Source organism: Leuresthes tenuis, unplaced genomic scaffold (genome assembly GCF_036924035.1).
Source record: "Leuresthes tenuis unplaced genomic scaffold, fLeuTen1.0.hap1 SCAF_15, whole genome shotgun sequence".
NCBI lineage: Eukaryota > Metazoa > Chordata > Actinopteri > Atheriniformes > Atherinopsidae > Leuresthes > Leuresthes tenuis.
Window position 1 is genome coordinate 15,645,546 of NW_027325369.1, and position 26,460 is coordinate 15,672,005.

General features: G+C 41.2%; 3 protein-coding genes across 3 annotated transcripts; 1 reads left to right on the forward strand and 2 right to left on the reverse strand.

Annotated features, from left to right (window-relative positions):
• Positions 1-462: 462 nt before the first annotated feature.
• Positions 463-3,649, reverse strand: stx11a (syntaxin 11a). The gene is made up of 2 exons (XM_072365143.1): positions 3,509-3,649; positions 463-2,031 (listed from the first exon to the last, which is right to left on the reverse strand). Exon 2 carries the CDS (start codon positions 2,024-2,026, stop codon positions 1,136-1,138), a length of 891 nt encoding a protein of 296 aa, XP_072221244.1. The 5' UTR covers positions 2,027-2,031; positions 3,509-3,649; the 3' UTR covers positions 463-1,135.
• A 547-nt stretch (positions 3,650-4,196) lies between these two features.
• On the reverse strand, positions 4,197-6,892 carry LOC140270006 (syntaxin-11-like). The gene is made up of 2 exons (XM_072365059.1): positions 6,731-6,892; positions 4,197-5,507 (listed from the first exon to the last, which is right to left on the reverse strand). Exon 2 carries the CDS (start codon positions 5,503-5,505, stop codon positions 4,660-4,662), a length of 846 nt encoding a protein of 281 aa, XP_072221160.1. The 5' UTR covers positions 5,506-5,507; positions 6,731-6,892; the 3' UTR covers positions 4,197-4,659.
• Positions 6,893-16,978: 10,086 nt separating this feature from the next.
• Positions 16,979-26,306, forward strand: akap12a (A kinase (PRKA) anchor protein 12a). The gene is made up of 4 exons (XM_072365923.1): positions 16,979-17,252; positions 18,782-18,881; positions 19,022-25,468; positions 25,594-26,306. The coding sequence occupies exons 1-3, from the start codon at positions 17,145-17,147 to the stop codon at positions 25,438-25,440; spliced, it is 6,627 nt and encodes a 2,208-aa protein (XP_072222024.1). The 5' UTR covers positions 16,979-17,144; the 3' UTR covers positions 25,441-25,468; positions 25,594-26,306.
• Positions 26,307-26,460: the final 154 nt, after the last annotated feature.

Here is a 26,460-nt window from a genome sequence, read left to right on the forward strand (position 1 = left end):
ACCTGAGTATTGTCACAGCACAAAGGTTTGAATAAAACCAGCCATGCTGCCCGTAAATGCCCCCACAAGCCACAACACAACATTGCTGCTGAGGAGGTGCAATCATTGCGGCCCTGAAACTCATTTCAACATTGAGGTGGTTCATTTTAAAAAGAAACACCCACTGGTGACTTTCAAACACAGTGTGATTGTCTGAGTCATGCTAAACTACCAGCTGATGGCTGGAACTTCCCCTTCAGTGTGTGACACACAGGAGATTTCACCATTGCACCCTCAAAAGGACAGTGAGATGCAGAAGGTCTCACAAACCTGTTTCCCCCCTTCTATCTGGTTTTGTTGCACTGCCAGAGTGAACATGCATACACACTGATTCAGCTACACTTGTATTAGAAAAATTAGAAAACCTGCCCTACAGTGCAAATGCCATCAACTTTGGCTGTGTGCTACTGGTTGAAAATGACATCAGTTCTTCACTGAACAAAGATGACCTGTTTTGTCAACAGAGGTAACAAAAGCTATGGACTGCAGCTGCTGTGAAATGAAGCTGGTCTGCACGTGATTGCGCAATCCACAGAAATATATCTCTCCTCCCCAGCTAACCACAGTCAGAGACCTGTGCATGCGTTTCCAAAGACCTGTTAAGCAACGGCTGCAGTAAGAACATTTATTTCCATTGTCATGCTAATGTCTCATGCTATTACATTCAGGCTGTCCAAACTAGCCACCCTAAGGCAGTTATTTAAAAATAAATCATACTTTACTAACTTAAATATCCCATATAACATGACAAAATTTGCAAAGCTGAAAGTTGTAGGACAAAAGCTGAGAGTCTTGCATTAAATAACAGCTTAGCTATCTTTAGGAGAAGTCACAAAGGGGGCATCCAGCAGTCAGGAAATGTAACAACCATATCTCACTGTATGCATTTGCATATGAACGTGTGGTTTCCAGTGGCTGTGCCTTCTTCTTAAACCAGCACAAAGACGAAAAGGGCCCTTGAGTGTGAAATTTAGACACAGCTGTCTACAACTGTAGACAATGCTACATTTGAGAGCGCATATATACAGAATTCAATCAAATACGCGACTGGAAATATGAAAGGAAGCCCTTTCAAATCTCAAAAACACCTCCTGTCTCATTTACAGCACGGGAAGCAGCAGCAAAACAGTTTCTTGCACGGATTGTTTTTCTTGTACTTCACAGCCTTCTTGATCTGAGCTGAGGCCTTGACAACGTAGTCCTGAGTTGCCCCCACATTTGCTTCTATGTTGTCCAGCATGCAGCCCTGATCCTCCACCAGCCGAGCCATCTGGAAGAAGAGCTCATGAATGTCCCTAATGCGGCCCTCCAGCTCCAGGAGCTCCTTGTGCCTGTTCTCAATCTCATTCAGAGCAGATCTTGCAGTCCTCCCCTCCAGCAGGAGATTATCCGAGAAAACGTTCCACTTTCCCGTCTCAATCATCTCCTCTATTTGCTCCCTGCTCACCTCCTTGCCCATGATCTCTGCTTGCCTCTGAATGCGGGTCTTGCAGTTCTCCCGCTGGGCCATTTCAGCCTCGTTGTACTCAGACATGGCCATGTGGAAGGCGCTGGTCAGAGACACGTATTGTGAGCGCACCATCCGAGCCACAGCCGACGTAGAGCCGTGTTCCTCCTCCATCTCCTTGCTTAACTTCCCCAGCTTCTCCAGCCGTGCATAAATAGCCTCCCCCCTGGCCTTGATGTCCCGACCCAGCGCACTGGAATCCCTCTTGATGCTGCTGATCCTCCGGACTGACGTGAGGAACCTGGTGTTCTGCTTCCCCAGACGCTTCACGTCCATTTTGAGCAACAGCATCTCCTTCCTCATTGTTTGGGCCTCTTTGTAGATGCTGTCCATCACATCCTCACCCTCGAACACGATAGCGTGCTGCTCCAGAAGCTCCTCATTATCCTCAGTGTCGGGGTTCTGATTCCCCTCAGATTTGTACTCCTCCTCAGCAGGCTTGGAGACGATGGTCTGCAGCTCACCTAGTCGGTCCCTCATTTCACCTGCAAAGGGAGTCGGGATCTTTAACCAATTTCTATGAAGGAATACTTCACTTTGACATTCGAATGAAATGTGATGGTAAATTAGATCGGAGGACAGTCACAACACAGAGAATGCCTATCCTATTAACTCAAACTAGAGAACTTTATAAAACATGTCAAGACTATGCCCATACGGTGGAATTAAAAAGTTTGGGCACCCCAAAGCTTCTGTTACTGTGACCCTGAAAGTGAGTAAAAGATGAACTGATCTGCAAAAGGCATAAAGGTTAAAGACAAAAGATTCTTTTCAACACTTGAAGCAAGATTTGCGTATCATTTTTATTTTGTGAAAATTTTTAAAGTTACAAAATAAAGGTTGGACTCCCCAATTAGATAAGATTGATGAATATTCGGAGTCCTTAGACCCTGCAACCAACTATCAGTAAGCTGTGAGTTGCATAAATTGTGTCTTGCACAAACATTTACAGGTTACTGTTTCCTCAATCTGTAAGTCTGTAAAGCGTTTGGAAAGCTGCAGTTAGCAGCAGGGCTTAAATTCTGGAATTCTAGAATATTTTGGCAAAGAGTAAAGTGTTTGTTTTGAGAAAAGAGGGGGCAGAATTAAGCTGGTGTGGACTGGTGGAGGAGGGAAAAGTGCTTTCAGGTCTGGAAGCGAACGTCTGTAAAACAGTTGAACATTTAAAAGTAAAGAGGACCGTCTGCCTTGACTGCCTTCTGTTTTTTTATATAAATAAAAAGAAATAAAAGAGTAAAATTCCCTTCATCTTTTTTGCCTCCTTTACTCACAGCCTCAAAAAAACTGGGAAGCAGAGGTGCCAGGTGTTTTTTTGCCAATGGTGCCACTGTTTTTCCACAGATACATGGAGGAAAAACCACACAGGTGAATTTAAAATATTTCCTACAGGTGGTTCTTTCTTTAATTTTCAAGCACTTCTGACCATTTTAGTCATGATTTACGTTTTAAATATAATGTATCCCAACAGGAGGGAAGAGAGATGGACGGCGTTCTTTTGCGTATTTTTATTGTGTAAACCTGAAAGACTGAGATCAGAAGAGACAGACTAATGATCGTTTTGATATGGACTTTATAAAAAGTATGTATAGAATCATCTTGCAACAATTTAAGATGTTAACTCTGAGGTTTTATAGAGAGGAAACTGATGGGTTACTTCCTCAGATGTGACGCCCTCAGCTACAGAGGCTATAAATTAATTTAAGCTCGACTCACTTATCTTCGACAGAGAGAAACTGTTACACAGCCTGCATAACGTTTGAATGTGTTTAGTTGTATCAAATTGATCACAATAGAGACTCGAAAGCATCTTTTGTCGCGACAGGAGAACACCAGGAGGAAATAGAAAGACCTGCCAACAGCCGCACGCAGTGAACACAAATCAGCCTGAGTCACTTTATAAAACAACGGAGTGATTTTTATGCCTGTTTATCACAGCCGCAGCATATAACACAGTCTACATACCTCTTTGCGTTGTCTTCCAGCGATGCTACTCTGTTAAACTCGCAAAAGCAGAATAAGCGATCATAGAAAGACTCATTTCCTCTTTTTCTCTCGGTTACACATGAATTTCAACATCTGCCATCCAGTGAACTAAGTTAGGAGGTCTCAGTGCATTGCAGCGACACATTACAGCGGCTACTAAGGCGGAAGATCACGCCTTCTCCTCTGCATATATTAAACTTATCACTGATTCTCTGTTTTGAGTACAGGAAGAAGATCCATCGCATCGTTTGAGCGCGCGCAGGTAACACGCGCACAAAAAGACCTGAAACACTTCTGGGATTTACAAGGCGTCCAGTTTATTGTCAGGATGACACATTACACACAAGTTATTTCTCTTCTCACTGCAGTTGAGATCATCCACTGAATTATTAAAGAACAAATAAAAAAAAAAGGCAGAACATGTTAATGTGACACAAAGTTAAACAGTGACTCTGAAAACCACAGAGTTTGTTTAGAAGCATACTCCAGCACACAGAAGTAATATAAGCAAATGAAGCAATGAGGAGCGGAGGCTTTTTTTTTTTTTTCCATTTTCCTTCTTGCCACACACTATTCAAAGTGTAATAGTCATCTTTGATCTGGTAAACAAGAAACATCTGTACTAATTACGATACAGATACCAATACAGGACAAATTAGGATTTCTTTTGCCTTGATATTAACACGTTTTCATCAGCAGTTACAGAGTTAACTTAACTTAGGAAAGAAATCAGATAACAACGCTCCAGGTGTTTGTTTAATGCTTTACATCCTGACTAGGGAAGCATTGAAAAGATTTATACTTAAGCCAAACAAAACACTTGACAGTCCATGATTCAGAGCTCCAGAACATGTGTCATGTCTGATGTTTCCATTTCTGGAAATATGTAAGTACTTGGTGATAGTCTTGTTGCTTAAAGTTATATATTTCACATTCAGCTGTTGCTCGCACAACACACACAGTTTATTTGGTCTTATATTAGTCTAAAACCAGTGTCCCTTCAGTCACTGTCAGTGGCCAGACCTTCATGGAGACTGTCCATCTTTGGTGCTGCACATCTGTAGGTTTATTCTAACCCTTGAAACCAGTGCATTTAACTCTGACACTATTTTACAATCGCTAGGTGACCCCTAATTGTGATAACATGGAAAACAGCCACACAAAAGCTTCTTGAAGGGGTTGTTTTTATCCGAAGCAGTGGCTCTATCCAGCTGGACTATGCAATCCTGAATAAGCCCATCTGCGTTTTGGACATTTTGCTGAATGTTTTCCACCTCCACCCCCTGCTCCTGTACGAGCACGGCCACGTCCAGGAACAGCTCCTGGATCCCCTCGATCCTCTTCTCCAGCTCCAGCAGCTCCTGGTGTCGGCTCTCAATCTGCAGGAGGGCGGAGCGGGCGGTTTTCCCCGTCACATGGATGCTGAACACACACAACTCCTCGCCCTCCATCATCTCCTCCAGCTCCTGATCGCTGACCTCCCTGCCTACCACCTCCATCTGCCTCTTGATCTGCCGTTTACAAGCCTCCCTGTGACCCATCTCTGTGTCATTGTAGCTGAACATCACCTCCCGCAGAGCATTGCTGAGACACTGGTACTGCGTTCGAGCAATTCGGGCTGTGGGGTCAGAGCTGCCGCGCTCAGCCTCCAGCTGTCCTCGGAGGTCATTCATCATGTGCAGCTGCTGCAGCACAGCCTCTCCTCTGCGCTTAATGTCTGTGCCGATTGCATTGGAGTCCCGCTTGGCCACAATTGGATGGGAGGTCTTGTTCAAAGCCTGGTAGTTCACATCCTTCAGCTCACTGATATCATTCTGGATCTGCTGGATTTCCAGATGTATACGTTGGGCCTCCTTCAGGACGCCATCCAGTTCCGTCTCAGAATCCGCTGCTGCTCCATGCTCTGCCAGTTCCACTGTGCTGAAACCATCAGGGTCAGTTTGCACCTGGTGCAGGTTCCCCAGTCTGTCTCTCATGTCTGAAGCAAACAAGAATATAAGAGTCAGATTCATTTGGGAGCAAGAATTTGTCAATCACGTCTCTTAAACAGAGCAGTGTTCCGTAGTTTAGCGTCTCAGAAAGACGGTTTTCGAGTCAGCTGACCTTTTGGGAACTCACTGGCATAAAAAAAAACACCCTAATAGCTAAAGGTGAAACTGAAACAAGCACAAATTTGATACAGTTAAAGGGGTGGATGATGGTGTTACAGCCATAGAGACAGGAAAACCAAATATGAGTCTCATCTGACCCCATATCACCCAAAAACGTCACATTTTGACATTGGTGTCAGTGACAGTCGGTTAGGGGAAGAGATATAAAAGGCATGCCAGTAGGTTGAACCTAGATAGATATCTGCTTACAGGAAGGCATCAGTAGACTGAACGCAAAACAACAGGAAATAAAAAACTTTCTGAAAATCTAACAAATTATAGTTAACATCACAGTTTAAGAGTTTTTTCTGTGACCTAAAGGACCACACCAATCAGTATGTGTGAGGGTGTAGCCGAAGACAGATTGCTGGAGTGGAAAGGGCCGTGCCTTCAGAGCTGAGGAGACCAGCAGAAAACAACAACAACAGAAACAAATACATCCAAGATTAAAGGTGAAATACTGATGCATTTATGGTGCATTTCTCAACACTACCTCACACCTAAAGACAAAAAGTCAATCGATGATAAATAAGCTTCTACTTGTTCATGTAATAAATGTTTGAAAAGCTCAGTCAAACACACAATCCTACAAAGGAGCGTTTGCAATGCGTGAGTGAGCATTTTCTGCGTCTCCAGTATCAATACATCTTAGATGAATGATCTTGATTTACCAGAACGTGTCTCAAGACTCACCAAACAAGTTCACAAGTGCAAAAGTACAGACTAGAAGTTACTGTGCCCAATAATAGCTTGGTCTGAGGATCGTGGTCATACTCGAATTAAAGAGTTTTAAGTGAAACCCATGAAAGAATTCGTATTCCTGAGCAGCCTGATGAACTGCATGCACGACCCAGTAACTCAAGGAAATGTGATTTGTCTTAGCTGATTTCCACAGAAGATAAAGCCCATTTTCATTATTTTGTTGATGTTTTATACAACTGTAAGTGTAAAAAAATAATCTAATTTGAGGCCCTATAATTTTAGAGTTGTGTGCATTTTTTGGTCAAATCAGAAGAACATGACGTGTAATGACAGAATTCTTATTTCTTACTTGTACAGCTGTCAGTTTTCTGTAGATGGCTCACAAATGTTTGTTTGTCTTCTCTGGTTAAAGCTGGTCATGAGAACGGGAGTTAAGTCCAACAGGCGGCTGCAGTGAGAGCGGATGATCTTTGAAAAACGCTAACCATCACCACTGATGCACCTGTTTAAAAGGGATGGCTGTTAGAAACAAAACTTTCTGCATTCCTCTTGTGTCACATGGCGGCCCAGCGTGACGTAGAGCAAGGCAAAGCCAAGACTCTCGAGAATTTATCATAAAGGTGACTGAAATATGTTTACTTTCTTCTATTCTCAAGTCAGCTGCAAGTATATTTATTCTTTAATACACATTTCTTCGTTTAATTTGCATTTAAACAAGGAAGTTGGTGAAGGGATTGTGTTGAGGCCTTAAAAAACAGTGACACTAAACACCAGATGCATTACTAAAAAGAAAGAGGAAGTATTTCAGATATGTAATCTCCTTAAGGGGCGGAACCACGATGTCCATATGTGATAAGGAGTCATGAGGTCTTGCAGCAGTCTGATATCAGCTCTTCTTTACCTCTCAGTTTAATGAAATGTAATCTGGCTAAAGTTTCATTTACACGCTGCTCACACTGAAACCACAGACCATCAAAAGATTATCAGTCAAGCAGCCAGAAAAATAAGTTAAAGTGTATTTGGACAAGAGTGTGAATAGTTCAGTTGATGAGTGGGTGGCTGGGTGATTCAGTAATTTCCAAAGGCAACAGTGGGATGTACGTAGTTATAATTTCCATCAGCCTCCGTTAGTCTGAGTCACACTTCAGAGGGGAATTTTAAAGCTAAGATACTCAACAGAAAACACATTCTGAAACCGTGTAACTGCCTCGTGAAAAGAAGAGCAGTGTGAATGAAACCACTTATGGCTAAAGATCCCCCACATAACCACAGGGAAAGCAGCAGCCTGTTTGTTTCAGCTCACGTAAAAATCACTTGCTCAAGATCTCACATTTTTGCAACAGTTTGCTTCGGTTGTACTTCACACAGTAACAGAAAAAAAAAACCCACATTTGTTGTTTAGCTGTCCCCTCATAGATTTGATCAATCCAAAGAGTTAACCCAAAGCAGTTGATATTAAAATTCATGAAACTAGATATGTAAAATGAATAAAACACCGGGACGTCACTTGAAAGTAACCACTAGATGGCAACAAACACTTGAATCAGAAGGTGCTTTTAAAATTCAAGTCTGAGTCTGAATGTGTTTCCACTTTATCGCCACACCTGCTGCATCTTAGAGAGAGATGTTGAACACTCATTTTAAATGCTTGATGCACTCATATGAGAAGAAACAACCGCCTCATCATTTAATCTGATATTACTATTATATAAGACAGCCGTTTTGTCTGTTTGCACGCCTTTTTTTCTTCTTCTGAGCACGGTTTACGACAAATAATTATCGAGTTTAATCAGAAAAGGATGATCTGACCGAAATGATTTCTCATGGTTCGAGAGCCACTCGTGTATTTTCTGGCAAATTTTCATCAGGCTGTCATGTGCAGTTCAGAAAGTAACTGCTTCTGTCTGATGTGCCACAGGAATAGTTATCCTTCTATGAGATTCTCCCATCCCACCCATAAAAAAAGGAACTCTGGATCTCATTCTGTTGACAAAGGCTCTTTGTTCTCGATTTGTCTGTTTGTTAGGGCAGTCAGCCTGAGGAAGCTTGCTGATGTTTCCTTGGTTCATTTCACAATGATGGAGCCTGGGGCACATTTGGGAACAGTCTATTTAGCAGAAATATTCTTGTATCCCTTCTGTGCTTCAACACAATTCTGTCCAGCCGCTCCATATGCACTTTATCATCAACTGTGAAGCCTTTAAACAAACACTTAATTCTTAATTGTGTCTGATGAATTCAATTAGACCTGTCTGGAGTGTTCCCCACCTTTCATCCTGGTGGAGGTGCAGCTGGAGGAAATGAATGGATGAATTCAATTAGGCGCAGAAGGACTCTATTCAAGTTGTAGAGGCATCTCAAGGACAACTGACCAAATGTAAACACTTGAGAACGTCTGAAAACTTTCTGAAAGTGCTGTGATGGCACACTGTCCTTCTCATTGGAGCTGAAACATTGAAGAGTTTGCTTTGCTGATGGAGCGTTTATTTTGCCCAGGAGATGGCAGTGGTACAACAGTACCACCTACTGCTCATCAGGTTGTCTGCACAGATTTAAGCTAAATTCTTTCTTTAAAAGAAACAACCAGTTTCCAGTATGGGCTCAGGAGGTAGACACCCTCTTTACAGTCAAGTCGAAGCTTAAAACTTTTTTTTTTCTTTGTAAAGTTTATTGTTAGGACTGGCTCGGTTGGCCCTGAGCGATCTCTCTTGGTCTTTTGCCGTAGACCCGGGCCGCTCTCGTGCCCTGGGGTTACTTTTGTGAACTGACACTGCAGAAATAAACTGAATTCTCTTATTACATTTTTAAATGCGAAGTCTATTAAGGAAATAAATATTTGTCTGTCTGATAGAAGCATACATTTTTATATCAAGGAGAAAACACATTTTTATGTTTATTTCTCATTTTACATGTAAAATCCACTTTAATGCATACGGTCCATTTCTATTTGTAAACAGAAGGAGACTCATATCAAACCTGTTGCTTTTTATAGATGGACTTTATTAATTCAATTAATCCCCAGCTCTAAACTCAGCTCAACAAACATAAAAGAGTTAAAAGCTTCAGATTAGATTACGTTACCTCTTCTCAGTCACCTGGTTCTGATTTGAGAGTTGTTTTTTTTTTCTAAATCAATAAACTGAGTTTCAGATGTAGACTTCCTTGATCACCAGTTAGGTTGCTCGCATGTGATTAGCAGAAATTGAACTCAGCCTTGTACGCCCTCCTCACCGCTTATCACATGTTCATATCTACCAGACAGTTTGAAGAGTTGAATAAAACAGTGGCAGTTTTATCACAGCTCATTTGGAATAGATGAATATTCTTGATTTAAGGCCACAAATCTGCTAAACTGAAAGACAATAGTCCATTCTGTGCACTTAGATAGTTGAAAGCAGCACATTTCACTGTCATCCAGTCACCATGTCACAGTGGCAGACTTATGTGCAGACACTATTATTTTTGAAGAAGCTTATATCTCCTTATTACACATAAGATGTACACATAATCAGGAATCCACTTGCTTGGCTCGGACGAACAACGTCCCTCCTAAAACTGAACTTTTAGCTGTGTGGTCCAGTAACTGCGGCTGTCATGAAATATTACTGAAAATGTCGTTTTTAGTGTGAAATCTAGTCAGTCTTTATTCATACTTAGAGAATAAATCAGTTAAATCTTCAGGCCAAGGTACACTAGTCTACATGTGAGATAATTGTCCCTGTAAAGCAGCTAATTTAATCTGATATCTTATCTTTTTTTTTTTTTTTGCTGATGTACAGTAAGTTACAACAAATTCAGGAGTGCGAGTTAGGCTCGCGTTAATGACATTTTCTGCTATTTCTGACAGATTTATGCAGTACAACTGTGATAATCCACAAAACGTCGCTGACATTCATGGTTTCTAATCTAATTTCACATGCATAGAAAAAAATGTGGTAAAGCATAAAGACTCATTCACTGAGTTTGAATTTCGTCCACTTGCTCATATTTGATACTGTGAAATGCCCCGTGTACAAAAAGAGCACATGCATGCACATGCAGTCGTGCTCGCTGAGACCCCCCGCGTCTTGATTATATTATGTTACATCAGGCCTCGGGAGTTAGGCTGCTGTTATCAACGGAGAAAACATCAGCTGTTTCCAGTTACCCGAAGTTGTGACTCTAATTATCTCAACTTATTAACTCCGTACTGAGGTTCACATAACAGCACCAGTGTCTCGGAGCATCTGATCAAATTAACATGAATGCCTGTCATGGGTTTGGAGATGTTTCTTTCTGATTTCCCAAGCTCTCACTTTGTTCAGCTTCAGTGACGCATCATTCTTGTTTTAAGTTAACCTGTCCCCAGCTTTAGCAGCTCATATGTAGAGCTTCATTGTGGAGCAAAAATAAAGTATGCGTCTATCACACGCTTTTTTACAAGATTTAAAAATGTAAGAGTGACTTTGTGAAGACAAAAGCCTAAGATTAAAAGTACTTTTTCATTTTACTTGTGCTGGACTGTTTGTGGCTGTGTATATGCAGGTATAAAGTTACATAAAACTGAGCTGTTAAACCCTTACAGACTCACAGCATTGAGTTGCTGAACCATCTTATCTGACTGAAATCTGACATCTGATATGATCAACAAAAGGCAGCCATGAATGATGGAATATTACTTAACTAATCCACTGCTATCTCATATTTGATGATCATGACATTGGGAGTAAATTTATAAAAGCAAGTGTTGCACAGCTACAAGTAACCCCTTCTATGACATGCAAAAGTTTGGACTCCCCTTGTTAAAATTTCTGTTAATCTGAGAGCAGGTAAAAGATATCCTGACACATTTTTCTTCAAGAAAAATTATCCTTATCATACCTAAAATTGGTGGGATTATAGCCAATTCTTCTTTCAGGAGGCTTCTAGTTCAAAGTCATCTGCAGTTTGGATGATAATTGTGTGTAAAAGTGTGAACCCATTATCAGTTTTCACCTCTTGTCCAGTGTAGATGTTGAGCTGTGTTTATATGCAGTATTCTGCTGATCCTTTGGTAGTGTTGTCATATGTCAACACACTATTTTTCTTGGCTATTTCCTGATATGTAAACCATTTTAACGCTAGTTAGCTTTTTTGTACAGAATGTTTGCTTTTCTAAAAAATTTTTGTGAAAGTGGGGATAAGAGAGTAACGAGTGACATGCAGTGAAAGATTTCAAATTTAACCTGATCCTGGTGCAAAGAAGTGTCAGTCTGGGGACATCAGATGGACAATTTATTGTGTGATTTATACAGACAACCCTCGATCAGGTATGTATATGGATAAAGTCACACAATATCCAAATTCCACTAAGTCTATGGCTCTATCGCATTTGCCCATCCCTCGTTTTTGGGTGTGAGATGTCCATTTTTCTTGTGGGGATCAATAAGTTGACACGATCTAGCCCCCACAACAGGGGCACATTTAGATGACTAAATGACCACTAATCCCTGATTACCAGAGAAAAGGGGCATCTACCCTACCTGGAAGAATGAAAAACACAGGGCTAGAGTCAATAGCAGTGACAACCTGAGGAAAAGTTTCTAAATCTTAACAGATTTATTCATGTATCTATTTAAAATGAAAAAAACCCTTACAGAATACTGTATGTAAATGGGAAATTAACTGCATTTATATAGCAGTTTTCTAGCCTAGATGACCACTCAAAATGCTTTTACAATACAAACCACATTTACACAGCATTTCTTTGTCTTACACAGTATTAGAGACAGTGCTGTCTTCTCTGTCATACATATTCACACATCAGTGAATGCATCAGAGCCAATATGGGGCTCAATGTCTTCCCTAAAGACACCTAGACAAGAGAAGCAGGGGATTGAACCACTGGTTCTCCAACAGGGCGAAGTCTGCTCCTTCTCGTGAACTACAGCTGCGCCGTTGCGATGATTTGTGATAGTTTTGCTCATGGAAATTTTCTTTCAGTGAATAATTTCTCTTTATTCTGTGAATTAGGCAAGTAGCCAAACTAAAACATTTTCTGACAATACAATTATAGTCAGTGGAATCAGCAGATTCTTTCATTACAGATACCTGAATATCTGGGAACAAATCAGCCTGATGGATGGGTACTTGTGTTTTTGAAACACTGAAAGTTTTGCTTAGAAAATGAACCCTTCAGTGTTCTGTGAAAAGGCTCTGAAAAGGCACACACAGGCAACTGTTCTTTCTGATGACAGAAAAGACAAGTTAGGGTTCAGTTTGAGGGTATTACTGAGGTAGGGTTTTGCTCTGAAAGCAAAGCCTGCCTCTGCTTAGACAGAAAGAAAACTGCTGAAAAAGAATTCATAATGACTAACATACGCATGCATCCACACAAAGTAACACATGTGCATGCTCTCTCCATTTCATATGGTTGTGTCATGGTTTATTTGTAAGAAGAAAAGTCAGTTCAGTTGTTGCTTGTGCTGAACAATTCTTATTTTACACTTGTTTGTGCACTGTACATACACTCTTGTGTAAGCTTCTCTTGGTTTCACCTGGTTTAAACTTCAGCACTTCAAGGCAGCTTGTTATCAATCAAAATAAGTACTTTTTTCTTTTATTATCTAATTTTTTTCAGAAAATAATTTTTCTTAACTCATCAAAAGGCCAAAACTAAACTAAATGAACTGTTTCCTTGGTTCAACACAAGCCCAAAGCATTATTGGTCCACCCCCATGCTTAAGAGTTGGAGAGGTGTTCTATTCATTGAATTACATACCTTTACACGCTCATTGGAGCCAAGCAGAAGTTCTTTTAGTCTTCACAGAACTTCAAAATACTGAATTCTGTCGATGAGTGTGAAGGAAAAGTTCTCATCCTGTGAGTCTTCCATGAAGTTCATAATTGTACGGATCAACAGAAGAACAGGAAATCTGGCATATTTCTGAAGGAATTTCGGTGGCCGTTACTTTGGGTCTGTCTGCAAACCTCAAAAAAATGTTATTTAATCTCAAACTCCAGTCCAGACTACACAGAAAATATGTTGCAGAGAGTGTATTGAGGCTGACCAAAATAGACAATTAAGAAACAGGAAAATTGCAAGGGAAAAAAAGTGTTTTTCGAGTTTGACGGGCATACAGCTTCCTAAGTAAATGTTCTTTGACAAAATGAAGTTTGGAAACATGACAGGACACACAGCGGGCTACAGGCAACCGACAAATTCGAGAAAATAAAACCCATACATGCTTGCATGTGAGGCCGATAGGTCACTGAAAGCTCAGCAGTTCTGGAGACTTTCCTACAGAAATATGATTATTTGCTTTCTTGCCAGCAGTTAGATGACATTATAGATACCACTCTTACATCTTCGCTGTAAACATGGGGCTCTTGTCAACAGCTGGTCAGGTTAGCTTAGTACTAAGGCTGGTTACAGTCTGATCTGGTTACATTTAGATCCTAGCTTGGATCTAAATGCAAGTGTTTTAACATTTGAGATTGAACATGAAAGCGTAAAGCTTTTTTCAGCAGCGCTTTCCACGTATGACTGAACATCTTGAAGCTCAGACACCCTGGCAGACTGCTTTGTGTTTGCCTGCTTTGCTCATGATATTCTGCCCACATGTCTCAGTTTACTCCCCAAATCACATTAAGTCTGTTTGGCTCAAAGGTTTGATCAGTCAGTTGATTTCCATTTACAAGAAAACTTATTGCTTGACTTCAAAATCTTTGACAATTTCCATAGGCTTTCATGCTGTTTGAAATAATTCTACAGGGATTACACAGTTTTATCAATAAATCGATGATACCGTGGATACTGACAATCAATTAAGATAACAGATGAACATCCTGAATCATTTCATGTATGACGCAACTGCATAAGAATCACACATGATGCCTCCTGATGTCTTATGCATCAAGCTTTCTTATGCGTTCTGAAATCAAATCAACCATACAATCTTTACAACAATCGTCACAACTTGACAAGACCAGTAAGAATCAATCCTTTCAGGCTATTTAGGGTAGCAACAGGCCTCTCTGGCAACTTCTTGCCACTCCTGCTAATTAACGGAGGGCCTCACGGGTCATCTTCATTAGGTGTTTGAACTACCTTGACTGACTCCTCTTAATGTGAAGCATCTGGTCTTGGCTGACCTCCTCCCAGATTACTGAACTTCTTGCCAGATCCAAGACGGGCGAAAACATTTCGAAAACATCACCTTCCGGTCATTACCCAAAGTTCAATGCCAAAGATTTACGTAGAGGCATGGACTGTCAGCTAGATTGAGGGCTTTGTCACAGCTCCTTATCTATCAGACGTATCGTACCTGTAGTGGAACTCACTGACCCTTTTTTATCACTTGTAAACAAGACCCCTGATTATCACAGTCACTTTTCACTTTAAGGAAATGTGCTTTTTCCTTTTCCTCTCCTGGATTGGAGCTTTTTCATGACACAAGTGCTTCTAAGGTAATTTGATTCTCAGAGCTGCTTTGTCTGAAACTAAATGCTTCTGGTCATGTGTCTCAATGCAAACAGATCGGACTTGACGAAAACAGACAAACGGTCTATCAAAAAGTCATTTTTTGATAAGAGGAAAAACTGTGCCTCTGGAGCATGACCTGGTGGTAGAGCTGTCGGTTGCACGCCTAGTGGCTGGCTTTCACACAAAAACCCGAATGAGCTCAACCTGAAAGAGTGAGGTGAGGGGGATGGGGTCCATCTGCAATGTCCAGAGAAGGAGTCAGTGCAATGTCTGCCTGTTGTTATGCAGGACAGATTTTGTTGATAGACAAAAAAATATAAAACAAAGACAACAATGACATTTTTAATAAAAAAAGACACAACGTCAAATAACTTGTAGCTGATGCCCTAATTTCTCCAATGGTTCAGACTGCAGGTAAAGATTAACTGTGCAGCTAAACTGCAGGTTTACTTGTGGTTCCCAGAGTTTCTAAAAGTAGAATGGGAGGTAGAGCCTTCAGTTATCAGGCCTCTCTCTTGTGGAATAAGCTGCCAGTAAATGTCCAGGAAGCAGACACCCTTTCCACTTTTAAGATTAGGCTTAAAACTTTCATTTTTGATAAAGCTTATAGTTCGGGATGGCTCAGGTAATCCTGAAACATCCCATAGTTAAGCTGCTATAGGCTTAGACTGCTGGGGGACCACATCTGTCACACCTTTCCTCACTTTGCTCTCTTTTCCTCTCGTTTAATTTCTCAAATGTACATGTGACATTATTGGGGTTATTAACTTGTGTTTCCCTGTTCCAACAGGTATCCTTTGAATGGTGTTACGGTGTTTGTTGTCCCCTCTTTTCTGTCTTCTTCAACCCCAGCTGGTCGAGGCGGATGGCCACCCTTCCTGAGTCTGGTTCTGCCAAAGGTTTCTTCCTGTTAAAAGGGAGTCATTTCTCTCTACAGTCACATCTGTTAGTTTCCTTAGCTCGGATTTTTTTTTTATTGGCTCTATATGAATAAATTTTTTTATTTTTATTAATTAATTTGATTTAATTGGATTATGATTACAATGAATTTAACTCCAATTGTCTTGAATTGGACTATATTATTTAAGTGCTGAGATGACATTTGTTGTAATTTGGCGCTAAATAAATAAAACTGAATTTAATTTAATCAAACTTAGGTGCATTTCAATGATTAGTGTTTATAGGTGTTTTTATTCTGTATAATGATCATTTTAATAAAAAATAATATTTTAATTCAATAATTGTGTCAATAATCAATAATCTTAGATAATCTCTTCAAATCGTGTTCATCCCTCGTGGATGCTTTGATTTATGATAAGTAAATCTATTATTTACTGCTTAAAAACAATTTACAAAAGTGTCTCTATTAGAAATACTATGCTCTATGTGTCTATACTATGTGTCTCTCTTTTTTTGCAGTATTTTTCCCCTCTTGAGTTGATATTTGTTGTGATGGAGCATTTTCCACATTGGGATTCTGGCTGATGCCGCATCAGTTCCAGTAAACTTCGAATATTGACCGTTGTCACTACAGCTGGCCAGCTGTGTTCACATGGCAAATCTTGCACTGCCAGTTCAAATAATGTCATGGTAGCAGCGATATAGTCACATCCGTCCAAGAGGTGATGGCTTACAGCTGGGACATGGCTCACAAAGACTGGGCCACATCTTCAGTCAAAGGAGGGGAAAAAAGAAGAAAAGAAAAAAGAAAAGGGGCCGCAGGTTAACTTTATGAATGAGCGGATTGATTTAGCTCAATCACAAACGCAAAGTTCAGGATGCAGTGTATTCATCCATGCATTTCCCCATTTAAAAAAAAAGAAACTGTATCTTAAATCAAAGAGGAATTCTGAATATCCTTGTAAAAAGAGAAGGTTTGCAGGGACCCTGACTTTATCTGTTTTCAAATGAAAAAAAAAAAAATCTTTAACTGGACACTTGTTTGTTTCAGCCTCGTGAACACCGTGGTAAATCTACAATGGTGCTTCGTGCTTGTTTCGCCGACATTTACTCAGTCATCTGATTACAGGCTGTTTTCTCTGCAGTTTTTTTTTCTCCCTTCTCTGATGCAGCGAGAGGCGGGCTGGGCCGGGCCGGGCAGGACCAGGCTCGGCTCATATGGCTTCATGTGATCTTGTTGGGAGGCGTTTAGAGGAAAAAATAGTTTGTCAACATCCAGTCTGCAGCATTTGAGAGCTGAGCCTCTTTCTCGTCTTACGGAGCTACCGGCTGGTGTGCGTGCTTTGCCTTTCTTTCTGGGGAGGATATTTTCATCACTTGTGCGGATCCATCCGGATAGTGACGCTCTGCAGCTCCGATAATGGGAGACGCTCAGTCTGCGCAACGGGACGACAAGAAGGATGCAGCAGCTGAGGAGGACAGCGGAAAAGTGGATGATGTTCAAACTGAGCCGCATACTGACGAGAAGGTATCAGGTTTTTATCCCGTCTAGCTGTAAAAAAAATAAAAATCCCTTCTATGTGCAGACTAATGGTTAATCCTACAGTTTCAAACGATTTTCAGCGGTTTGATTACATTTTTTCATTTTATAAAAAAAACCCTCCTAAGATTTGAGCTGGTGGTTGTTAAAAGCTGGAGAGATGCTGAGTCTGGGTTTTGCTGTTGTCAGGACAGTGCGGATGCTGCCAGCCAGCACATCCATTAACAGCAGAATAAAAAGTAAAGTCCTTGAGCACATCCACCCGAGCTCTCCCACTGACATTCTTAATCTAAAACAAATACACCCTATATCGTTGAACTTCCCCCCCCCCTCAGATTGGTTCACCCAGGAGGCAACAGTTAATCAGTTTCTTCTTATTAAGTGTAAAATCAAAACCGAGTTGCTGGGGGGTTTCTTTGCGCTTGAGGTTGACGTCTGGAGAGCCCGCTAACACTGTTTCACTGCTGTTGCAGTGATTTTGCACTTACTGTAGGGAATTATTTAGTGTAATCTGAGTAGAACCCAGGAGAGGGATACAATGTCGTCTTTGCTGCACTCGGCAGAGAGCAACATTGATTATTTGTGTACAACATCATTACCTGGTCATGCTGAGCAGGAAGTCCGACAGAAAGCAATATTATGTAACAGTGATAAGAGCTATTAAAGCTTTAGGCTTAAGATACTTTTCTAACATGATTGACTTAAGGTTATCATATGATGTAAAATGGAAAACACACCTTTACTGTGAGAGATTATTTAAAGTTTAAAGTAGCATATGCTTACCAAGTAGAATAAGTGTTTTTTCCCCCCTTTTTGTATGAGTTGTGAGAATAATTGAAGGGCCTATGTGTCACGTGTGTTTGCAAAGATCTTACATAAGCTGAAACATTTTATTTGATTTACTGAACATTTGAAAGCTGCACATGCAGCAGCAGCCAGGCTCTAGATAACTTTAGTTTGTGCATAACATAGGGAATTACTTTTTACTGGAAGAATGAGTTATGATTATGGCCTTTGATCTTTTGGCATCCAGTAATTATCTGAATTTGGAGTGCGTGTTAGTATTTTATCTCTGCCTTTACTGAGAGTAATTTTTCTCGTGGTTTAAACTCCAGAGGCGATGTTAGAAAAAAAACTCAGAAAACTCCTACAACTAATCAGTAACAGCTATTTGTAAAGATGCTTATTTGACAACTTATTTCATATTAGTTGTTGGACATGACATTCTTGTTCCCAAGCTCTGAGGCCACCACCACACTCAGCCAACTGTGATTGGTCTGTATTGTTTGTTTACAAAACAGGAGACAAAGGAATTCCATATGGAAATTCTTTGTTAACTGCCCTGCTTCATTTGTCTTTTAACTGCAGCAAGTTGCTTGCATGACTGTCACTTGTGAATGGGTGAAACTGACTGCCGAAATACTGGTTTTTATAATTTAACTTTTAAAAAATCGTGTCTTCACCACACATGCAGAGATGCGCTCTAAACTCAGGCTTTTTTTAATTTTTTATTTCAGCCTCTCAAAAACAATGTGCAGATCGCTGAGATCAATGGAAAAGCAGACAGCTCTATAGCAGCACTTAATGGTCACTGTGAGGATGAGATTGCTGCAGAGGGTAGGTACTCATAAACTGTATAGTGCGGCATCATTTAAACAGAAGCATGACTTCCTGGATTTCAGCTGATAGAATTTCAGATTTTTTTTGCAGCCCTTGCAATCAAAGTGTTTTAATAATTCATTTCTTTTCTGGTTTAGTTGTTCTTTCTCCAGACAAGGATGCCTCAGAGCCACTGAAAGAAGAGGAGACACCCTTAACAAAGGAGCTCTCTGATGAAGCTGATGCTGATGAAGTAGGGCCAGTTGAACTGATTGAAATGGAGGCCAAGCAGAATGATATCAATGAAAGTTTTAGGAAATTTTTCAGCAACATTAGTTTGAAATTAACAGTGAAGAGAGGTTCTACAGACCAAGTTGACATAGCAAGACACGAGGCTGAGGAGGAAGCAGACAAACCAGAGGACGTCAAAGATGCCATAAGTGAAATAACTTTTGAGAATGCTGAGCAGAATACAGATCTTAATGCAGCACAGGAGCTCCTTGACAATGATTCAACAACTTATCAGACACTGACAGATGGTACATCGGAGGAATTGTTTGAAAAAGCAGAGAAAACAATACAAACTAAAGAAGAGGTTGCATCTGATGATGTAGAAATGACTTCACCTGCAAGTGAGGATGCACACCTGGATGCCACACCTGAAGAGGAAACAAATTCACTCTCTCCAACTCTTCCAGACGGAAGAGAGATTGCAACTCAGTTTAAAAAGTTTTTTACCAGCGGAATCTTTTCTGGTATTCGAAAGAAAAAGAAGACTGCAGACGACGAGGTAACTGAGAAAGAACTGGAAGATATGGGGGAAAAGGTAACTGCAGAGACAACGGACCAAATTGTACAAGACCAAAAACAGGATGAAGAGGAGATTTCTCCAGATGTTGAGGGAGATAAAGGTGAAAGACAACCTGATGGAAATCAACTTGAAGAGGGCACCCTGACAGCAGAATCAGCTCAGGCAGTGGATGAAGTTCAATCGCCCAATGCAGCTGGGAAAGAGCCTGGAGTTCTAAGCTCTCAAGAGAAAGACAAAGTTCAAGCCAGTCCTCTGAAAAGGCTCCTTTCAGGCTCTAGTTTAAAGAAACTCTCCAAAAAGCAGAGAGGCAGAAAATCAAGTGATGGAAGATTGTCTGACTCTGGGGAACACATTTCTGATCAGCTCCTGTCATCTACAGAGTCAGCTGAGAATCAGAGGGAAGAAATTCCAGCACAGACCTCCGCTGAGCCAGCAGGTGGAGAAGAGGGAGCATGGGCTTCCTTCAAAAAACTTCTGACTCCGCAAAAGCACGTCAAGAGGTCCTCCTTGGGCCAAGAAGAGGGGAAAATTGCAAGTTTAGAAGATGGAGCAAAGCCAGGGGAAGGAGAGCAAATATCAGATCACAGCACGGAGGAAGGAAAAAAAAGAAAAGATTCGACTGTGTCATGGGAAGCTGTTTTATGTGGCTCTGGAAAAAGACGAAGCCGTAAAACATCCGACTCTGAGGATGAAACGCCCCAAATTGATCTTGAAGATAAAAAGCAAAACAGTGGACCCAAAGTGGAGCCAGGGAGAACTTCTAATGAGATGTACGAAGTTCTGGTTCCATCCCCCCAAACAACAATTCCTCCAGAGGAAGATGAAGGCTCAACATGGAAATCATTTAAAAAACTTGTCACCCCCAAAAGGAAGGTAAAGGATGAGGATGAAAGCAAAGATAATATACAGGACACTGACAGGGAAGTTGCTCAAGAAGATTCTTCCTTTTCCATAAAGAAACTCCTGCCAGGACGAAAGAAAAGAAAGTCTGTTGAAAAGCAAGACCAAGTATCCCTCAATGAGGCTGATAAGGAAGTAGTTTCAGCTGATGAGGACTCTGACACACCGGCTGTGGTTCCACTGTCTGAGTTTGATAAGGATGAGTCAGCAGAGCAGATACAAACACAGGCAGACATAGAAAGTCACGTTCCAGAAGAAGCTGACAATGAACTCCAGAAGGACCTCATTGATAAGATGACAGAGCAAGGCCTACCTCAGGATGTTCCTTCAACTGAGGCAAAAGAGATCCAAGACAATGAAGAACCTGTAGAAAATGATGTTTCGACGGCACCTGTTACAAAAGAAGAACCAGAGGACCTCACAGAATCAGACAGTAAACAACAACTCAGTGATATTCCAGAGGAGGGGGTAATTACGGAGACATCTTTAGTCTCAGTCGCTGAGGAGGCAGCAAGAGATGACACTATAGCAGACGACCTGATAGAGATCACATCCGAGGCCGTAACTGCTCTTGAGCCTGTGGATGTTACTCTAGCAGATGAAACTGAGATGATTTCTGCAGTTTCCCAGCTGTCAGATTCTTCAAAAACATCTGGCAACACAACGCCAGTGCCAGCTGAATACAACATCATGAAAACAGAGGTGCTACTGCAGCAGGTCTCTGAGACCATGTCCATGACACCAAAGACAATTCCAGTGTGTTCAGGGGAGATAAGTTCAGAAAGAGTTGTTTGTTCAGTCTCAAATCAAATACTTGGATCATCTGCAGTAAACCAGCCAAAAGTACTGGAATTACACCGAGGATCAGATGCAGCGACTATAAAAATGGGCCTAAATGCTGAAGGAATTGATGCAGTAAATGAACTTGCTGCAACTTCTCAAACTGAGAGTGTGTCACACCTCAATGAAGCTATTCCAACAGAAATTGTGTCAGAGGATCCTGTCAAAGAGTTTGACAATGCTGAGTGTGTTGCAGAGGAAGTATATGAGGTCAGTGTTTCAGAGTTACAAATTACTGATGTGAACCAGCATGTAGTGGAATCTATATCAGAGGTAAATGAGGCTGTGTCCACAGAGCAGTTACCAGAAAAAGATGACGAAGTTGCTCCAGTTGAAGAAATTGTGTGGGATCAAACAGAGAAAGACATCTCAAAAACACCCTCAAGAGAAGGAGAATCGGTTGTTACATTAACAGATGAAACTGAGGATGCAACTGAGAAAGAGGAAGTCCAAATACTGGAAGAAGAGGAAATTGACACCACACAAAATGTCGAGAAATCTCAGGCTGAGGGTCTACCACCCTCTTTGGCGGATGAGTTGGAAGCAGTGACGAGAGCAGAAGCAGCTGCATTAGCTTCAGAGGAATGTGATGTTCAGTCTTCTGAAGTACCATCCTCAGAGGATATTCCATCACCTGCAACAGATACAGATGAACCCAAACAGACAGCTGAGCCTCGCACTGAAGTAACTGATGAGTCAGAAAACACAGAGCAACAAACAAGTAAAACCGATCAATCTGAAATGAAAGTTTCTGAAGTTCGAGAAGTTTCCGATGTTCTAGAAGTTTCAAAAATTCCTGAAGTCACAGAAGTTCCAGAAGTATCTGAGGTTGCAGAAGTGTCTGAGGTTCAGGAAGTGTCTAATGTTCCAGATGTTTCTGATGTTCCAGAAGTGTCTGAAGTTCCCAAAGTTTCTGATGTTCCAGAAGTGTCTGAGGTTCAGGAAGTGTCTAATGTTCCAGATGTTTCTGATGTTCCAGAAGTGTCTGAGGTTCCAGAAGTGTCTGAAGTTCCAGAAGTGTCTGAGGTTCCCAAAGTTTCTGATGTTCCAGAAGTGTCTGAGGTTCCCAAAGTTTCTGATGTTCCAGAAGTGTCTGAGGTTCAGGAAGTGTCTAATGTTCCAGATGTTTCTGATGTTCCAGAAGTGTCTGAGGTTCAAGAAGTGTCTAAGGTTCCAGAAGTGTCTGAAGTTCCAGAAGTGTCTGAGGTTCAAGATGTGTCTGAGATTCCTGAAGTTACAGAAGTTCGAGAAATCTCTGATGTTATAGAAGTTCCCGAAGTATCTGAGATTCCAGAAGTGTCAGACGTTCCAGAAGTTAAAGACATTTCTGAGGTTGCAAAAGTTTCTGAAGTTGAAGAATTTTCTGAAATTAGAAACGTTTCTGAAGATACAGAAGCATTGGAAGTTGTACAAGCAGAGATAAGTGTTCAATTGCTTGAAAAAGAAGTAATATCAGAAGATGCTCCTATACCAGTGGAAAAAGTTGGAGAGGAGCCCAAAAAGGAAGCAGAAACCCTGACTGCAGTTAATCTTGAACCAGAGGATGCTCCTAAAACCAAGGATGTTCAAGAAACAGAAGCTGCGGTTGTTCCTACATTAGATTTCGAAGCGGGTAACTACAAATCACTTGAAGAGGAAGTTATAACAGAGGATACTCCAACAGTGGAGGCAGTTATAGCTGAACCCAGACAGACAACTGAAGTTAACGCAGCGCAAGAAGAAGAATTAGAACCAGAGGCATCAACAACCGACATTAAAGATTTTATACCTGAAACCGAAACGGATACGGAGACAACTAAATCTCCATGTGAAACTGGACAAAGTATTGAGGAAAGTAGCACTCAGAAACCCGAAAGGCAAACATTGGTGGAAGATGTTCCACAACCAAAAGAAACTGATGGTGTTACAGAAGAAACTGAGAAAACAGTCACACCGCAACTGGTTCAGGCTTTAGAGATAAACGAGGATCAGGAAATTGAAAGTGGCCCATGCAATGCTCAGGTAAAGCATGAATATAGCATCACTGAAGCTGCACAAACGCTGCAAGCATCAACAGCAGTTCACATATCCTCTGTTAACCAGGAACCAAGCAGTGCTCAGGTCCTGGAAAAAACTATATGCACTGAAGATACCCCAGCACCTTGTGTAGATAGTGCTGGAGTTTCAGATGAACCAACTTATGAAGTGAGTGTCTGTGGAGTGCAGCAGAGTGTAGAGGGGGGAAATGCAGGTGAAATTCCAGATGCTAAGGTAAATGCTGCCACAACCGATCATACTTTGGTGACACAAGTGGTCACAGGTAATATCAAAGATGTTTCAGCTGACAAACCTAATCTTTTGGTCCATGAACCCTTGACAAGCAGAACTGTAAGTGAGATAGAGTTCAATGATCCAGTTGAGACTGTGACGCCATTATTGACAAACAACGTAAGTCAGATGGCAGAGAAGGGCAGCATGGTCATCTTAATGCGTGTGCCTTCAGTGGAGTTTGAGGAAAATCACAGGTTCCAGGTGCAGGTGATGGATGTAGATATCAGATCAGCTCAGAATGCAGTTGACACGGTGATAGAGGTTGGGGTTACAGAAGCCAAAGAAGTCATAGATGTTTGTCATGAAACCATTGACAAAGTGGAAAATCTCTCAGCCACTCCTGATTTTGAAGAGGAAATTGGCAAAGAAGAAATTAAGGTGACAGTTCAAGAAGTTATTCAGCATGAGAAAGCCAACTTAGAAGAGACAGTACCTGGATCGGCTGTGGTAAATTTGGAACAAGAAATCATTGAACAACCGGGTGCTGCAACACAAATGAGTAAAAGTGAATCCAGTGAGGCAGAGGACCAAAAGCTGATAAAGGAGGGCACTGAGGCAGTCATGGAAAGTCAAGCCGAAACACCTTCTGCCATCATTGAACAGTCTTCCATCCTAAATGACCAACAAGAGTTTGAGGTTCACAAGCAAATACCCGACAGTGCAGAAAGTCTGGATCTGTCCGTCCAAGATCACAAAGAGGATTTGGAGGAAACCAAAGCTGAGCTGGAAAAATCCGAACTATTCGTCATAGCAGGAGATGCGACAGCAGAGGAATTATCTTCGAAGAAACTCAATGAAAACGCCATGGAAACACAAAAGCTGCAGACCACCCAAAAACAGATTATGACACATAGTAATGCTGGATTAGCAGTCCCCCAAAACACCGGATTAATCTCATCAGTAGGTAACATGGAGTCCCCTTCAAGTCTTTCTTTAGAATTCAAACTGAATATACAGTTTGGACAAGCAAAGGGGCCGGCACCCCCTTCATTTCCTATAGAGAGAACTGAACCCGTAAAACAGACTGACATGTTTGAAGTTGGTGTTCAGGCAGTGGAAGCAGAAGAACCTCTTCCGCAAAGCAACGTAGCACAAAACGTTGAGAGTGTGAAACAGACAGAGCTAAATGAAGTTGCTGTTCAGGCTACGGGTATCACAGAAGCAGACGCAGCCTTTGGTTCAGTTCAAGAAACAGCGATTGCAAGTCAGCCGGTGCTGCAGGATATCGGCATCCAAGCAATCGAAACAATAGAACCAGTGGAACAGATCGACTCTATGGAGACAGTAACCCCACAGGTTCAGGTAGCAGAGGTAATACAGCCAGCAAGACAAAAAGAGAAGAGAGCTGTGCCCCTGTGTAAGCCGGTGCCCTCTGTGACAAAAGCAGAGGGGGATGTTAAAGAAATAGAGGAGGAGAATGATCAAGATGTGTGGCTGGATGCCGAGGAAGACATTTACACTCAAGAGGAAACACAAAGCTCCCCTCCTGTGGCGGAGGAACCTGTGGAGCTGCCGAGTGAAAGTGAGCAAAAGAAACAAGAAGAAGTGGAATATGATTTTGAAAAGGCGTGTGACCCCGAGGGCAAAGACAACGAGGGTCAACAAGAGACACAAAAAACTCTCGGAACATGCGACGTTGAGAGCGAAGGAGAAGATTTTGCTGTTGCATTTGAGGACCTGGAAGAAACCAAGATCGCTGCAGACGATCTGGATTAATATGACCCAGCTCAAGTGTAACTGACAGGTAAGCCTCTTCACTAAATCTGATTTGACAGAATCTGACCCATTAATCAGCTTGCTCTTTATCACAGTTCCTCACAAGCTCAAATAAACGAATGTCCCGCTATATTTCTTTCTGTCTTTTCGCAGGGTGGACAGTCCAAAAAAAAAAAGAAGGAAAAGGAAAGAAGTCTCCAAAAGCCACTGAAGCCCATTCTTTGACATTATGTTAATGCAGTGATATTTCAGTATTTACTGCTGTGATCAATCTTGATTTTCATCATTATATTCTAAAGTATTTAACTTCTGATGGAGGTGTGGCAAGAGAAGTGTGGTCTGGAAAAGTGCTGATCTTCTCAGGGGGAATGCAGTGAGATTTCAAGTCTGACTACATTGACCACGCAAAAGCCTCTTTCAGTAAATTTAACTTGCTGTTCTGTGGAGTGCCATTATGACTACTAATGATGTCAGGTCTTTCCTGATTTTATTTAACACGTGTTCACTTTTTAAATAGAATGTATATGCCGCAGAGAGTATTTTTAACTGGTTTTTTCTTTTAAGCTTCAAAAGCATAAAAGTTCAGAAGCAGCAGTGGTTCATGTATGTAAACCCCCAACACAGCACATCTTACCTTTTTATATTTTAGTGTAGATATTTGCCAGCGCTCACTATGTATCATCTATGTTCATAGATAGTTCATAAAAAAGAAGCCTCTAAATCCCCTAATCACACTGAGGATATATAGTGTAATTATATGCAATATTGTACATAATGTGTGTTTTAATGCTTATCCAGGCTGGTCTGTGCGCATTTACAATAAACAATCTACAACCCCAAGTCAGGAAAAGTTGGGATGGGTTTTTTTTTTTCCTGTACTTTTATTTAAGTGCATAAATCATGAACCCAAGATGTTTTTTTCAATGGTTTCCAAAGGTTTACTATAGTTTGTCTTCTCCAATTTTCCTATGAAGGACATTGTCCATCCTTTGCTCTTCCAAGACTCGTACATACATCTAG

Coding starts and splice junctions, on each gene's coding strand:
- stx11a (XM_072365143.1), bottom strand. CDS start 2,026: ATGAGGGACCGACTAGGTGAGCTGCAGACCATCGTCTCCAAGCCTGCT.
- LOC140270006 (XM_072365059.1), bottom strand. CDS start 5,505: ATGAGAGACAGACTGGGGAACCTGCACCAGGTGCAAACTGACCCTGAT.
- akap12a (XM_072365923.1), top strand. CDS start 17,145: ATGGGAGACGCTCAGTCTGCGCAACGGGACGACAAGAAGGATGCAGCA. Junction 17,253..18,781: donor AGCCGCATACTGACGAGAAG/GTATCAGGTTTT, acceptor TTTTTATTTCAG/CCTCTCAAAAACAATGTGCA. Junction 18,882..19,021: donor GGATGAGATTGCTGCAGAGG/GTAGGTACTCAT, acceptor TTTCTGGTTTAG/TTGTTCTTTCTCCAGACAAG.